At 40.1% G+C, this 13730-nt stretch overlaps 2 protein-coding genes and 4 non-coding genes across 12 annotated transcripts in view; 1 reads left to right on the top strand and 5 right to left on the bottom strand.

The window, feature by feature from the left end:
* The window catches only part of RFC4 (replication factor C subunit 4), a 16916-nt gene extending 11473 nt beyond the window's left edge, over positions 1–5443 (top strand). For both annotated transcript variants that reach the window (XM_023214704.2, XM_023214703.2), the window contains exons 5-11: positions 1013–1132; positions 2539–2682; positions 2875–2995; positions 3636–3761; positions 4933–5013; positions 5083–5196; positions 5274–5443. In XM_023214704.2, coding sequence (XP_023070472.1) covers positions 1013–1132; positions 2539–2682; positions 2875–2995; positions 3636–3761; positions 4933–5013; positions 5083–5196; positions 5274–5369 — 802 coding nt within the window. In that variant the 3' untranslated portion in view covers positions 5370–5443. The remainder of the gene's footprint in view (positions 1–1012; positions 1133–2538; positions 2683–2874; positions 2996–3635; positions 3762–4932; positions 5014–5082; positions 5197–5273) is intronic.
* On the bottom strand, positions 5438–13730 carry EIF4A2 (eukaryotic translation initiation factor 4A2). Of its 6 annotated transcripts, none has more exons than XR_002732087.1 (12): positions 11746–11847; positions 10906–10954; positions 10687–10819; positions 10271–10410; positions 9322–9490; positions 9096–9205; positions 8685–8828; positions 8080–8217; positions 7759–7848; positions 7458–7537; positions 6917–7027; positions 5438–6213 (listed from the first exon to the last, which is right to left on the bottom strand). XR_002732087.1 is itself a non-coding variant. In XM_026455670.2 (12 exons), the coding sequence occupies exons 2-12, from the start codon at positions 11772–11774 to the stop codon at positions 6069–6071; spliced, it is 1224 nt and encodes a 407-aa protein (XP_026311455.1). In that variant the 5' UTR covers positions 11775–11937; positions 12035–13730; the 3' UTR covers positions 5438–6068. The 6 variants fall into 6 exon arrangements, 4 of the variants coding, with proteins under 4 accessions (XP_026311455.1, XP_023070470.1, XP_023070469.1 ...); XR_002732088.1 differs by having other exon boundaries at positions 6921–7027; XM_026455670.2 differs by lacking the exon at positions 6917–7027 and adding an exon at positions 12035–13730 and having other exon boundaries at positions 10906–10951; positions 11746–11937.
* Positions 7593–7731, bottom strand: LOC111544392. Its single transcript, XR_002732145.1, has one exon. It is a non-coding gene; the product is annotated as a small nucleolar RNA SNORA4 (small nucleolar RNA).
* Positions 7912–8043, bottom strand: LOC111544391. The gene has a single exon (XR_002732144.1). It is a non-coding gene; the product is annotated as a small nucleolar RNA SNORA63 (small nucleolar RNA).
* Positions 8482–8659, bottom strand: LOC111544397. Its single transcript, XR_002732148.1, has one exon. It is a non-coding gene; the product is annotated as a small nucleolar RNA SNORA81 (small nucleolar RNA).
* LOC111544398 lies at positions 10511–10579 on the bottom strand. Its single transcript, XR_002732149.1, has one exon. It is a non-coding gene; the product is annotated as a small nucleolar RNA SNORD2 (small nucleolar RNA).

Below are 13730 nucleotides of genomic sequence, written 5' to 3'. Positions count from 1 at the left end.
TGTTTAAAATTACAACATTTAAAACTAGATTTTTTTTTTTTTTTTTTTTTTTGAGACAGAGTCTCGTTCTATTGCCTGGGCTGGAGTGCAGTGGCCGGATCTCAGCTCACTGCAAGCTCCGCCTCCCGGGTTTACGCCATTCTCCTGCCTCAGCCTCCCGAGTAGCTGGGACTACAGGCACCAGCCACCTTGCCCGGCTAGCTTTTTGTATTTTTTAGTAGAGACGGGGTTTCACCGCGTTAGCCAGGATGGTCTCGAACTCCTGACCTCGTGATCCGCCCGTCTCGGCCTCCCAAAGTGCTGGGATTACAGGCTTGAGCCACTGCGACCGGCCTAAAACTAGATTCTAACAATAGAAGAATGTTAAGTAAATGATGGTACAGTCACAGGATGGAATATCATACGACTGTTAAAATGTTATTTACAGTGGTTTTGATAATATGCCGAGATACTTATTATACATGCGAAGTGGAAAATCGATTTAGAATTTTATATGTGGGGCCAGGTTGGTGCTTCACACCTGTAATCCCAACATTTTGGGAGGCCAAGGTGGAAGGATCACTTGACACCAGCATGGCAACATAATGAGTCCCTGCCTCTACAAAAAGTAAACAAAATTAGCCAGGTGTGATGGCATGTGCCTATAGTCCCAGCTAGTTGGGAGGCTAAGGTGGGAGGATCACTTGAGCCCAGGAGTTCAAGGCTGCAGTGAGCCATCATCATGCCACTGTTCTCCAGCCTGGGTGACAGAGCAAGATCTTGTGTCCAAGAAAATAAAAAGAAAAGAAATTGTATATTTTATGTAATAATGTCTACATTTTTTTAAATGCATGGAAAAAGCCAAAATGGTAACTGCAGCACTCTACCGAGAGAGAATACAAAAGTGATTGTGTGCCTTCTATCCATATTGTTTACTAAGTGGATTTTAAACATCTGCAAAGTGTGCAAGTGTTAAAATGTGATTTAAGCCTACTTGTGCTCTATGTTTCATATTTGTTTCATTTTGAGACAGACCTGAACTTTTCCGATTAAGAGTTCTTGAGTTAAATGCATCTGATGAACGTGGAATACAAGTAGTTCGAGAGAAAGTGAAAAATTTTGCTCAGTTAACTGTGTCGGGAAGTCGTTCAGAGTAAGTAAATTTGCCCTCCCTCCTCCATAGCATGTATTATTTTAAATATGTGTTTCTGCCATCGCTCCTCAGCCTTTTGGCTAAGATCAAGTGTATTTCTGCCAAATTGTCAACTCCCTTTTCATGTTAGAAGACTATCCTGCCTGAGGTAAACTGATTTAATCAACTATTTATGCTCCTTAGGTGGCAAAGGTCCAGGATTACATTAGTGGTACCTAAACATATATGTAAAATTTACACGAGCACATTTTAAAATTTATGAAAGTGAATGACTAATTTTTGATATCCACCTTGAATTGATGGTGCAGTCAGTCACAACCTCTATAGCACCTAATTTATTTTTATGTGAAATGAAGACTGGGAGGTGGACTAAAAGACTCTGAGATCCCTTCTACCATTAATACTTGAAATCTGTTTTCTTGGTATAATTTTCATATAATTATGTTAATGCCACTTTGGGTGGGAGAAAAATTTTAATGGCAGATTACCAAAAATCAGTGTGCAGAAGGTAATAACTCACAAAATGGGAGAAAATACAAATCATATATCTAAAAAGTACTTATGTCTAGAACATATGAAGAACTTTAAAAACTCAGTAATAAAAACAAATGACCCAATTAAAAAATGGGCAAAGGATCTGCATAGACATTTCTCCAAAGAATATATGCATGCCTAATGAGCACGTGAGAAGATGCTCATCAACATCATTATCCATTTGGGAAATGAAAATCAAAACCACACTGAAATACCATGTAACTCCCACTAGGATGGCTATGATAAATACAGAAAATAACAAGCATTGACAAGGATGTGGAGAAATGGTAAACCTCATACATTGCCGTTTGGAATGTAAAATGGTGCAGCCTCTTAGAAAACATCTGCTCAAAAACGTACACAAATGTTCATAGCAGCATTATTCCTAACAGCCAAAACATGGAGACAACCCAAATGTCCAACTGATTAATGGATGAATAAATGTGGCATATCCGTTTGCCATAGTATTTGACAGTACAAAGGAATGAAGCAAACACATGCTACAACATGGATGAACCTTTAAAATATGTTAAGTGAAAGAAGTCAGCCACAGAAGACTGCATATTATATGGTTCCATTCATATAATGTCCAGAATAGGCAAATCTATAGAGACGAAAGTAGGCTAATGATTGCCTAGAGCTGGGAAAGACGGGGGAAGAAGAGTGACTCCTAATAGGTACAAAGTTTCTTTTAGTGATAAAAATGTTCTAAAATTAGATCGTGGTAGTAGTTGCACAACTTCGTGAATATACAGAAAAACACTGAATTGTACATTTTAAATGGGTGAATTGTACGGTATGTATATTTCAACAAAGCTGTTAAAACCAATACACATATTAATGTTCAACTCTTACATGTTTCTCTGAATCAGTGGGAAACCGTGTCCACCTTTTAAGATTGTGATTCTGGATGAAGCAGATTCTATGACCTCAGCTGCTCAGGCAGCTTTAAGACGTACCATGGAGAAGGAGTCTAAAACCACCCGATTCTGTCTTATCTGTAACTATGTCAGTCGGTATGTATATTGCCCTGAAGACAGATGCTAGGCAGCCTCATTTTCATAACCCAATTAGGGAAAGGAAATTTAGAATTTTCAAGGCTACGTTAATTTTTCCTCCATCCAATCTTGATTTGTTCTTGATAAAATGAGTTCTTTTGGGGAAATTCTTTCTTTAGACACCAACTTGGTTTTTCTCATCTTCCACAGAATAATTGAACCTCTGACCTCTAGATGTTCAAAATTCCGCTTCAAGCCTCTGTCAGATAAAATTCAACAGCAGCGGTTACTAGACATTGCTGAGAAGGAAAATGTCAAAATTAGTGATGAGGTAATTACTAATTATTACAATTATTAGAGTTACTAATTCCTTTGATGAATGCATATAAAGAGACCCTGAAAGATTGAAATATGTGTTGCCTCAACCCTGATGCCAGTTCTTCAGACAAACTTAAGCTAAAGGGGCAACAATTGAAATGTGTAGGAATTACAAGGTTTAGCTTTTCTATTACTTTTTGAGTTAATTACTTTTAATATATCAAAGACCCAAAACTGAGGTGGATTTCATACATATAATGCAAATTCTGCAATATAAATCTCTGCATGCTGACAAGATTTTAGTCTTCTAGCTCATACTTCAGTACTTCCCTAAAATTGATAGAAACATAAGGCCCTTATTAATTATAACAGAATTTAACCATAATTTGAATTTGCTTTATGTGAGCAAGAAAATGGGATAGATATGGAACATTTTTTCATCTCTGGAAATTTATTTCAGAAGCAAGACATCTCTATCCTTCCATTGTACGCGGCCCCTAGACTGATCATATTTTATTCCAAAACACAAATGTTTTTTCTCATTAACTCTAGACTAAAACATAGGGTTTTTCACTATTACTAAACATTTTAAAATTAAAGTCATAAATCCTGAATTGGCCATCATAGGTTAAAAACAACTCATTTGTCTTCAGGGAATAGCTTATCTTGTTAAAGTGTCAGAAGGAGACTTAAGAAAAGCCATTACATTTCTTCAAAGCGCTACTCGATTAACAGGCGGAAAGGAGATCACAGAGAGAGTGATCACAGACATTGCTGGGGTAAGAGTACTGGATATTCCAAATTTCTTTTTAGTTGGCTTTTTTGTGGCTTTTAGGAAATTTTCATCCAACAAATACTGAATGTTTAGCAAGTGCCAAGTACTGCACTAGGAAGTATAAGGGAATAACCTGGGAGTATCAGAGTGTTTCAGGTGAGGAGATAACAGTGACTTTTCAGTTCGTCAGGCATGCCATGTAATAGACATTTCAGGAAAGGAAAGGACACTTTCAGTTCTTAGATTTTCTCTTTTTTTGAGACAGAATCTTGATCTATCGCCCAGGCTGGAGTGCAGTGACGCAATACTAGCTCACTGCAACCTCTGCCTCCCACCTCACCCTCCCAAGTAGCTGGGATTATAGGCACCTGCCACCATGCCCAGCTAATTTTTGTATTTTTAAGAGATGGGGTTTCACGATGTTGGTTGGCCAGGCTGGTCTTGAATTCCTGACCTCAGGTGATCTGCCCCCCTTAGCCTTACAAATTGTTGGGATTACAGGTGGGAGCCACAGTGCCCAACCTTCAGTTTTTAGATTTTTTTAAGAGATGCCTTTGGCAGTTACATCAGTTTTAGCAGATGTTCTTATACATGAAAACTATTTTGCCAGTTGTGTATAAACAAAAGGCATAATCCAACTTACAGTAATAATGGAGTACCCCACCTGTCTTTGGATACTGCCATGTCAAAACTCACCTCAGAATCACTACTACTTAAAAACTTTTGTTTCTATGACATTTTTCACCTTCATGGTAGGCCTTCCATATGACAAGACTGGTACCACTAATCCTCTTAAAATTTCTGGATATTGTGGACTTTTTAAACCAATCTCATTAGTGGCATCTTTACATGGATTTTTAGAGAAAGGGCACTTCCACTTTAAAGAAAGCAGTCTGGCTGATCTTGGCCACTAGTCTTCATCCACTGACCAGAAGCAGCTATAACCCATGTGTGCCCAAACTTGGGCTTTAAAAGCACAACTGTTAGCACCTTGGTTACTTTAGTGGTGACTGGAGTTACTCTGGCTCTGTTCTCCCAAAGCCTTCCCAACTTTACAGGGTTATCACAACATTAGCCAAGTATGGAACTTTATGTGTAGAACAGAAAGGACTGGGGGGAGTGTACGTTAGTCTCACCTAGAAACATCTTTTAATACCAAACGTTCAATTACCTAGGTAATACCAGCTGAGAAAATTGATGGAATATTTGCTGCCTGTCAGAGTGGCTCTTTTGACAAACTAGAAGCTGTGGTCAAGGTAAAGTCAGCTTACTAACTTTGGGGAAAGGAGTATTAAGTGATCATACCAAAAGTTTTTTTTTTATAGGACTTAATAGATGAGGGTCATGCAGCAACTCAGCTCGTCAGTCAACTCCATGATGTGGTTGTAGAGAATAACTTATCTGATAAACAGAAGTCCATTATTACAGAAAAACTTGCCGTAAGTAGGTACTTTGCACATGTCAATGAAACATTTAACTACCTGAAGGATGCTAATTTCTTAAATTTTTCTTGTAGGAAGTTGACAAATGCCTAGCAGATGGTGCTGATGAACATTTGCAACTCATCAGCCTTTGCGCAACTGTGATGCAGCAGTTATCTCAGAATTGTTAAAAAGTGAATATATTTTGATGTGGGGTTTTGTAAATAAGGGAGTTGTAATAAAAATGACCAAAAGCACCTTTAAAGTGAATATACAATTTATTTAACATTCAAACTTCATTAAGACATGTGCAATATGGCAATTTTACTGGGGATTAAACCCTACCTAGGATGATTGCTTGCTGGGGCTTAGCAACAGGGTCCAGTTCACACTTAGCACTAATTAAATACTTTATTGAATAAATACAATACCAAACAAAATGCATTCAAATGCTTTCTAAAAAAATTTTAAAGGCCTTTCTACTCAGGCTAATGACAAACACAATAAAGGCAGATATGCTAGTTTAACATAATTGGCTGATTTTATACAGCACTTATATCTTTTAGTCCACAAGTATATTATTAAATGATAGAGAACATCTAATACAACCATTTCTACAGAACTAGGAAATAAATTTCTAAGAAAGAAAGATTTTACAGACCCCATCTTTTATACCCACCCCAACAGTCTAACTCTAAAGAGGATAAAGCCAATGACTTTCCTCACAAGAGCTCACGACTAATGTCGCTTTGCTATCAAAATCTGTATTTCTGATCCGTTATGAGCATTGAGACAAGATTCAAATATTCCCAAAGAAAGAAGCACAATGCACGTTGTGATCGCCTATTCAGCAACAGCGAGCACTGCATCCAAAACTCTCATCCCAGGAATTAAATAAGGTCAGCCACATTCATGGGCATCTCCTCCACTGTAGTATTGTAGAAAGTCTCAATGTCACGAAGAATCCTCTTGTCTTCTTCAGTAACAAAGTTTATAGCCACACCTTTCCTCCCAAATCGACCCCCTCTGCCAATTCTGTATAAGAAAAAAACAATCAGAATGTTACTTCTCACATAATTTATGAACTACTGAACATGACGATCCACTTGTTAACCATCAGCTGCTGTTTACTTATCAAGGTTATAGTTCGTGCTTCTAACTGGAGCACTAGCTGCTAATGCATATCTAGAGAAAAAAATCTTCCTTTGCAGTTAGTGCCAAAAGGATTCAAGGCTTGTCTGGCTGCAAAATGAGATTTTTATCAGGCATCTTGAGCATTATTATAAAGCAGATGACAGTATTGTGTTTGGGGTAGTGAAATTAAAGCCCATACCAAAGTGGGCCAGCCAAGAGCAGGTGTCAGCCTGGGACAGATGTAAACACCAGGAATAAAAGAGCAGTTATGTAATCCATTTCGACGCACTTCTGGAACTGTAAACTGTAAACAAATGCTGCAAAGGTTAACTATTTTCTAAAACTTACTTTTTTCCAGTGGGAAAACAAATATTTGGTATGGTAACCCAAACTTATCACTGCTTTTTTGCTCAGTTTCACACGTTGTAACTCAAATTACTCAAAACGTGTTTAACCGCCAAACAGCTACCTTCATGTTAGAAACCAGACAATACAAACCACCTAGTAAGAAAGGTTCCCTAACAGAAATACTAACACAAAAAATGCCTCAGCTGGAGCAACTTAAAATAAATAATCATGACAAAAGAAAAACAAATATAAATACCGACTCGCTCTTTATTCAAACAGTGTGCTGTTTCGCTTATGATTCCACGTCCTAAATTACGTCAACGCCGTTTCTGAGTGCCATCTCGTCATCAACTGCTGCTATCGACTCCTGTATTTTTTAAAAAGTCTTTTTTTACATCACATAACAAAGTACGATTCAATTTATTTAGGGATAAAGCCACTATAACTAAACCAGGGTTCACTCAAATTGCTACCAGGCGACACCAAGAAAATCCCAACTATGGAAAAAATCAAGAAAAAGCACATGGACACAAGAACATCACTAAAAGCTCAAGCGTAAGCTAAGACCAACAATTGCAGGGGGAAAAAAAACCTATGCCCACAATCTGAGCAATGTTTACAAGTTTTCCCACTTTGTTCTCGTCAGCCTTCCCCTAGTACAAATTTAATTACATCATCTTACTGAACACTACTGACTTTACTGAATCTATTCCTTGATTTGATGTTACCTTTCATACAAATCACAGTAGAAAAACGTATCAATTTTTTTCAATACAGCCAAGATGCTGGCTTCTCACCTGTGAATATAGTTTTCACGATTGGTAGGTAGATCATAATTTATAACCAAAGACACTTGTTGCACATCAATCCCGCGAGCCTGAAACACAATGGCATATGTTAAAAATTCTAATTCAAAAAACCTGATACCTGTACATGTAGGCCACAAAATAGTAGCGAACTATACTAAGTGGTATAGCCCGCTGTGGAGTGTGGTCCTTTTACTCTTCCAAATAGCCCAAGTTGGCAAAGGTTACTTAAAAACCTTCCCCCCCAAAAGCTAACTTTTGGTAGATTTTTAAAAAGTATTAAAAGACTTACCAACAAGTCAGTAGTGATCAGAACACGACTTGACCCTGACCGGAATTCCCTCATGATAACATCTCTCTCCTTCTGGTCCATGTCACCATGCTGCAAATTAATAAACCTTAATTCAAGAATCACCAGTCAGGTCAGTATTTAATTTTAATCAACATGTATGAGACCAAGCGTCCCTGGCTGCTACAGGAAAATAGCAGACAGGTATAGTTAAGAAACAACTTTATTTTGAGCAGGGGGAACGACAACACAGCACTTAGCAGCTATATTGTAGTCTGAATCCTGCTTTTAGTGGAAATCCAGACATTTTAGAACACCTCTTACCAGAGCAGAAACTGTGAAGTCTCTGGCATGCATTTTCTCAGTCAACCAGTCCACCTTGCGCCTTGTATTGAGAAAAATAACAGCTTGCGTAATGGTCAGTGTCTCGTACAAGTCACAAAGTGTATCCAACTTCCATTCCTATAATGTTTAGAAAGGACAGACATTTAGCTTTTCCAACTTTCTTCAGTTAAAAATTCATTCTGGGCCAGGCACAGTGCTTATGCCCATAATCCCAGCACTTCGGGATCCCAACACTTGAGCCCAGGAGTTCCAACCAGAGTTTCAAGATAGTGAAACCCAGTCTCTACCCAAAATACCAAAATGGCCCCTTAGCCAGTCTCATGACCCAGTCTTCAAAACATAGAAATTGTAAAAATTAACTTCATTCTGTTAGGTCTAATGAGATATCGCACCAAATCTTAAGACAAAGGACATTGGACATTAAGAAAGAGGTCCACCCCAGTCTTTACAATCAAGTGCTATTACTTTTCTTCTTGTGTGTACTCTGCTAGCATTATTGCAAAAACCAAGACATAGTCCTAGTGTCTGCAATTTTAGCACAGTGCTTATACAAGAAGGTAAAATAATGTCTAGCAATCAGTTACCTCTCTCTCAACATTAATATAAAACTGTTTGATTCCTTCAAGGGTCAATTCTTCCTTTTTCACCAGAATTCGAATTGGATCTCTCATGAATTTTTTGGTCACTTCCAACACATCAGTTGGCATTGTGGCAGAAAGCAACACAACCTTAAAAAGAGAAAATTATGTTGTAGCACAACTTACACAGTAATACCCAAGGGAAAATGTTTGAAGCCAAGCATCTCTGTCTTACTACGGAGTGGAGTTAGAGATAGTTATGCATCAAGTGCTTTAAGCAGGGGGAACGACAATAAAACACGTCAGTTGTATTCTAACAGTACCTGCATTAAACCCCATCTCTACCTTTAAGAGGGGAGTGAAGTAATGCATTAAACCCCATCTCTACCTTTAAGAGGGGAGTGAAGTAATGCTTACCTGAATACTTGTGTTTAGTTTTTGGAAAATCTCATAGATTTGATCCTTAAACCCACGGCTCAACATTTCATCTGCTTCATCCAAAACAAACATTTTGATCCATTTTGGAGCTGTTAGAAACAAAGTCATACTGTCATTTCTAGATCTACTCAGTAATATGATGACTTTTCAACTGTAACAGTAAAAAAAAAAAAAAAAATCATACTCTTTTAAAGACAATACTTACAAAGATATCTTCTGTTTAACATATCAAAAACTCTCCCAGGTGTACCAACAACAATATGTGGTGCTTCGGCCTGCAGTTTTTGCATTTCATTTCGAACATTTGTTCCACCAATGCAGGCATGACAAGTTGCTCCCATATAGTCTCCAAGTGCCAGAATTACCTTTTGGATCTAAAAACCAAGCCTTAATTATTATCCCGAAGAACTCCAGGATCAATGACTACTTTTTAAAGCATACTGGCAAATTTAAACTGGTCTGCCAACAGCTTTTATGCATGCACAGCACAAAACTACTTCCAAGCTTAAAACGCAGACTGACCTAACTGCTTCAAGGTAAAACTCTCTTAATGTCTTTCTTCTGCCTTGTCAAACTTGGGATGCTACTGCCCCACGCATCAGCTGGACAATTCAAGAATAACATTTCCTACAATATTCTTCACTGTGTGTAGGGAGTACATAGTGAAATATATGTTCTGTAATTACAGCTAGGGCAAATAATTTTTTTCCCCAGAGGATATTGTGGCTTATATAATCTTGACCTCAATAAAGCCTACAGCTTTATTAGGAAGGTTTACTTCAAAGCCAATATAGCAGTGAGCTTTGAAAACATAGCATGCAACAGATGCATCACAAACTACGGAGACAGTCAAATGGTAACATGTCACTGCAGTTTTCATGTTGCACAACTGCATTCAAACTTAAAAAATGGGGACAGATCTAGTACATCCAATAGAGTGCCTCGGATTCTCCATCTATTAGTATACAACTCTACAAACCATACCTACATACCCAGTTCTTTTAAAGCTTTCAACAAAAACTCCCTGCATGCATGGATAATCAAAAGGAAGGATCTGGTAGGACCAATTTATACTAAGTTTTAAATTCTTCACAGTTGTGAAACCTGAAACCTATGCAACACGCAAGCAGTTTTTTGAACTACACTATCAATACCTGTTGAGCCAGTTCTCTGGTGGGGGCCAATACTAGTGCTTGGGTCTCCTTGAACTCAATCTCCAACTGTTGCAGGATGGAAATAGCAAATGTGGCTGTCTTGCCAGTACCTGACTGAGCTTGAGCAATCACATCATACCCTAAAAAAAGTAGGATACATATTTACCGATCCCACATCAAATTGTCACTTCTACTTCACACCATGTATTCCATTTGGAACATGAATTATGCCCAAATAATAAGTGATCAGCAATGAGTATTCTCTTCATTTCAGGTCAGTCCCGAAAGATGATTGCCATCATTTCACTTTAAGGAATACACAGAGGTGCTAGTCCCCCAGAGTTTACTTTCCCTTTTAGGGTCCATGACTATGTAGAACAATAAAGTCATTTCCTAAAAATGCCAGTTTCTTTTACCTTTAATACAGGGAATAATAGCTCTCTGCTGAATAGCGGAAGGCTTCTCAAAACCGTAAGCATAGATGCCACGAAGAAGAGACTCCTTTAAATTCATATCATCAAAGTTATCAACAATCTCATTCCAGTTGCTCTGTAAGTTAGAAAAAATAATGCACGCATGAATGAGATGAACACACTCACCTTTTCAAAGCTTCAAGATCCACAACCGTTTCTTACCTCGATGACACCATCGGGGTCCATTCCCTCTGGGCCGCCATGTTCTCTGCTGACAAGAATACTGCAGTCAGACATCCCTTCCAAGCCACCTTAACTGCATCTTAAAGGGACAGCCCTTTGCAACCCGTCTCAGCACGTTAGCCTCCCCTGCACAAGTTAAAGCAGCAGCTGCAGAACGAATATCACACTGCGCGCCTTCCCTAAAGGTTGGGGGCTGCGGATGTCCGGAAAGGCAGCCCTCCAGGCCCCAGCGCATGCCGATCCCGTTTCGGCGGCGGAGCATCTCGCGAGAGCTCGGGGCGACGAGCTCCGCCCCCAACAATGCGCAAGCCGGGTGATTGACGCGGGCGGAGCGGCCTGGCGAGAGCGATGCCAACGGTTCGCCGGCAGCCGTGCCGGTCCGGTCCCATCGCCTCCGCGCCGTGGCCGAGCGGAGACCGCTGCCTCCAACCCTTCCCTAACTGAAGCCAAGGACCCCTAACTCCTGTGGTTGACCGAAAATAAAGCTTCGGGTCCTGGTTACACTGTACCGAACGCGGACTGCGCCACGGCTGTTTACTGCATGTTTCCCGTGTTCTACACTGGGAGAGGAAGCAGCCAAAATTCCGTAATGTCTTAGTGAGGAGAAACGCCCTTTAGCCACTGCTTTCGCACCATCGTCCTGTCTCCCCACAATCCGGGCCCTACCCATCATGGAAGCTTCTGGAAGGGCACAGGGGTGCTGTACCCTAAGGAAACGTACACTAAGTTGGAGTTTTTGCCTCCATGCCATCCACTATACTCTCTCCTGGCGCCCTAGGACCTTCACTACAGACCGCGACCGCCTACAGAGCGCCATACCTGTTATAATCCGCGGAGCCACCAGACATGATCCGAACAACCACTCAGCGCCCGACTGAAAAGACAGCAGAGCCCCGCCACCCGTTTTTTATAGGCTCGTGGCCGGAACCCGTTTCTTGCGGAGGAATTTTCTCGCCGTGCTTCGGTCAGCCACAAAATTGTGATCCTGGGGTCGTTACCTCGGATAAAATCCTAATCAAGTCGGTTGGAAAATCCAAATGTGGTAATTTCTCGATTTTATAGGGTCGCTGGAAATCCTAGGGCCCGGGGTTGGGTTGGGACTCTTTACCTCGCGGCGGAAGAATATCGCTGCGGCGTTAGTCAAACACCTCTTTCCCCGCCTGCCCTGCTCCTACGGGGTTTCCGCGTCCCTGACTCAGAGGCGGGCCGGGGGAGTGGAGCCGGAGCCGGAGGCGGAAGCCGGAGACGCTGCTTGCCGGGCGTCTGGGGCTTCCTGCGTGCGAGGGGTCCCGCCTCACGGCTCGCTGCCGGCGCTCAGGTGCGGGAGGGGAACACGGTTATTCCACTTGTTCCCACCGCTGTTTTATTTGACAGTGAAGACCTACCTGACATTTAGCCCGACCATTAACATCCATTCAGATCTTGGAAACGTAAAATTCCTGCTAGGGAAAATGTCGGCCACCCAGCGAGTCCCGGAAAGTTTGGTTTACCGGTACATTCTGCAGCGAGAAAAAAAAATGGAGTGTCATTTGCGATGTCTCTGAAGTAGCCAATTCTATTCTCATATCGTTTCCGGTCTCTCGCTTTCTTTTTAAAAGAGTGTTACTGATTTTAACCTAACAGGTGTGAGGAATGCCTGAAAAAAATCATAAACTTTTGCAAATGGATAGAAGCTAAGGAGCAGTAATTTTCCGTGGAACGCACGAATTTAAATGGGCGCTTTGGCAGATACAGCTCTGTGCCGCTTTGGGACTACATCGGTTTTGAGTCCATCTATATTGGTCATTTTTTAAAGGCTTTGAGCTTTGCCAATGTATAGTGAAATGTTGATTTATTGAAATTCAGAGCAATAATATCCTTGCTGCGTAAACTGCACGGGTCTTTAAGCTCCAGATGTTTTCAATTAGCCCCATCTCAGGTCCCTTCACAGAAACAAAAAAAACAATATATGTAGTCATTTAACTTTAAAATACAGCCCTACCCATAGTGCAAAATGTCATCGAGACTATCTGGGAAACATTTTGTCATATTTCAGAAGGCCAACTTAAAGAATCATTACTGGGAAAGCTGACTCAATTTTCTGTATTATAGAAGATATTTGGTTCTAAATACTATTTTAATACAAAAATTATTTATTCATGTGAAAATTCTTATCATGCCAGGAATTGGGACAAAGATGAAGCATACCAAAATGGCAAAGTGGGCCTGGCCCTCAGTCTGGTGGTACTGCTCCTTATTCATTCCTCTGTAATGTTCGAAAGCCATATTTGAGGTGATGCCAGACACTTTCTGAGAATGATGGTTGTCAGAGATCCTTCCTGTCTCATCCAAAATCTACTAAAACTATCCTGAGATTTAAGAAATTGAAAAATAGACTAAATCAAAAAAATGACCAACCGTTTGGTTTCACTTGGGTGAAAACAATTGATCACAGGGTGATACCAATCAACAACACTTAATTGTTGGTTGTTTTCTTTAGGATTAGCACTACACTAGATGCTGTGGAGGATTTTCAAGCCTCTTAAGAGGAAGGAAGGGCTAAACTCTGTGGTATCGGTTTGCAAGTGCTGAGTAAGTTTCAAAGTAAGAAAACTTCAAATACAGTCAAAATCCACACCCACACTGCCTGTAACCTTACAGTGTATTCCTAATAAATGCAGTGCTTACCACATTTGCCTGTGCTTACTAAATAGTAAGTAACAGTAACTAATGAATGAATTAAAGATCAAAACGTATACTTTAACAAAGTTTTGCATATCAACACAGAGCGTGCTCTTTTAAATTTAAGTGATTCTGCTTACCTG

The sequence above is a fragment of the Piliocolobus tephrosceles genome, chromosome 2 (assembly GCF_002776525.5).
Source record: "Piliocolobus tephrosceles isolate RC106 chromosome 2, ASM277652v3, whole genome shotgun sequence".
In the NCBI taxonomy this organism is placed as follows: Eukaryota; Metazoa; Chordata; class Mammalia; order Primates; family Cercopithecidae; genus Piliocolobus; species Piliocolobus tephrosceles.
Note: the sequence above shows the minus strand (reverse complement) of the source record. Positions and strands in the feature narration are given on the sequence as shown.

What these genes read in the sequence shown, in the direction of transcription:
- EIF4A2 (XM_023214701.1), bottom strand. Translation starts at nt 11,774, where the DNA reads ATGTCTGGTGGCTCCGCGGATTATAACAG. An exon ending in TATTATTCCCTGTATTAAAG is followed by an intron (nt 10,411 to 10,686) that starts GTAAAAGAAACT and finishes TACTTTTTTTAG; the next exon opens with GGTATGATGTGATTGCTCAA. An exon ending in ATATTAATGTTGAGAGAGAG is followed by an intron (nt 8,218 to 8,684) that starts GTAACTGATTGC and finishes TAAACATTATAG; the next exon opens with GAATGGAAGTTGGATACACT.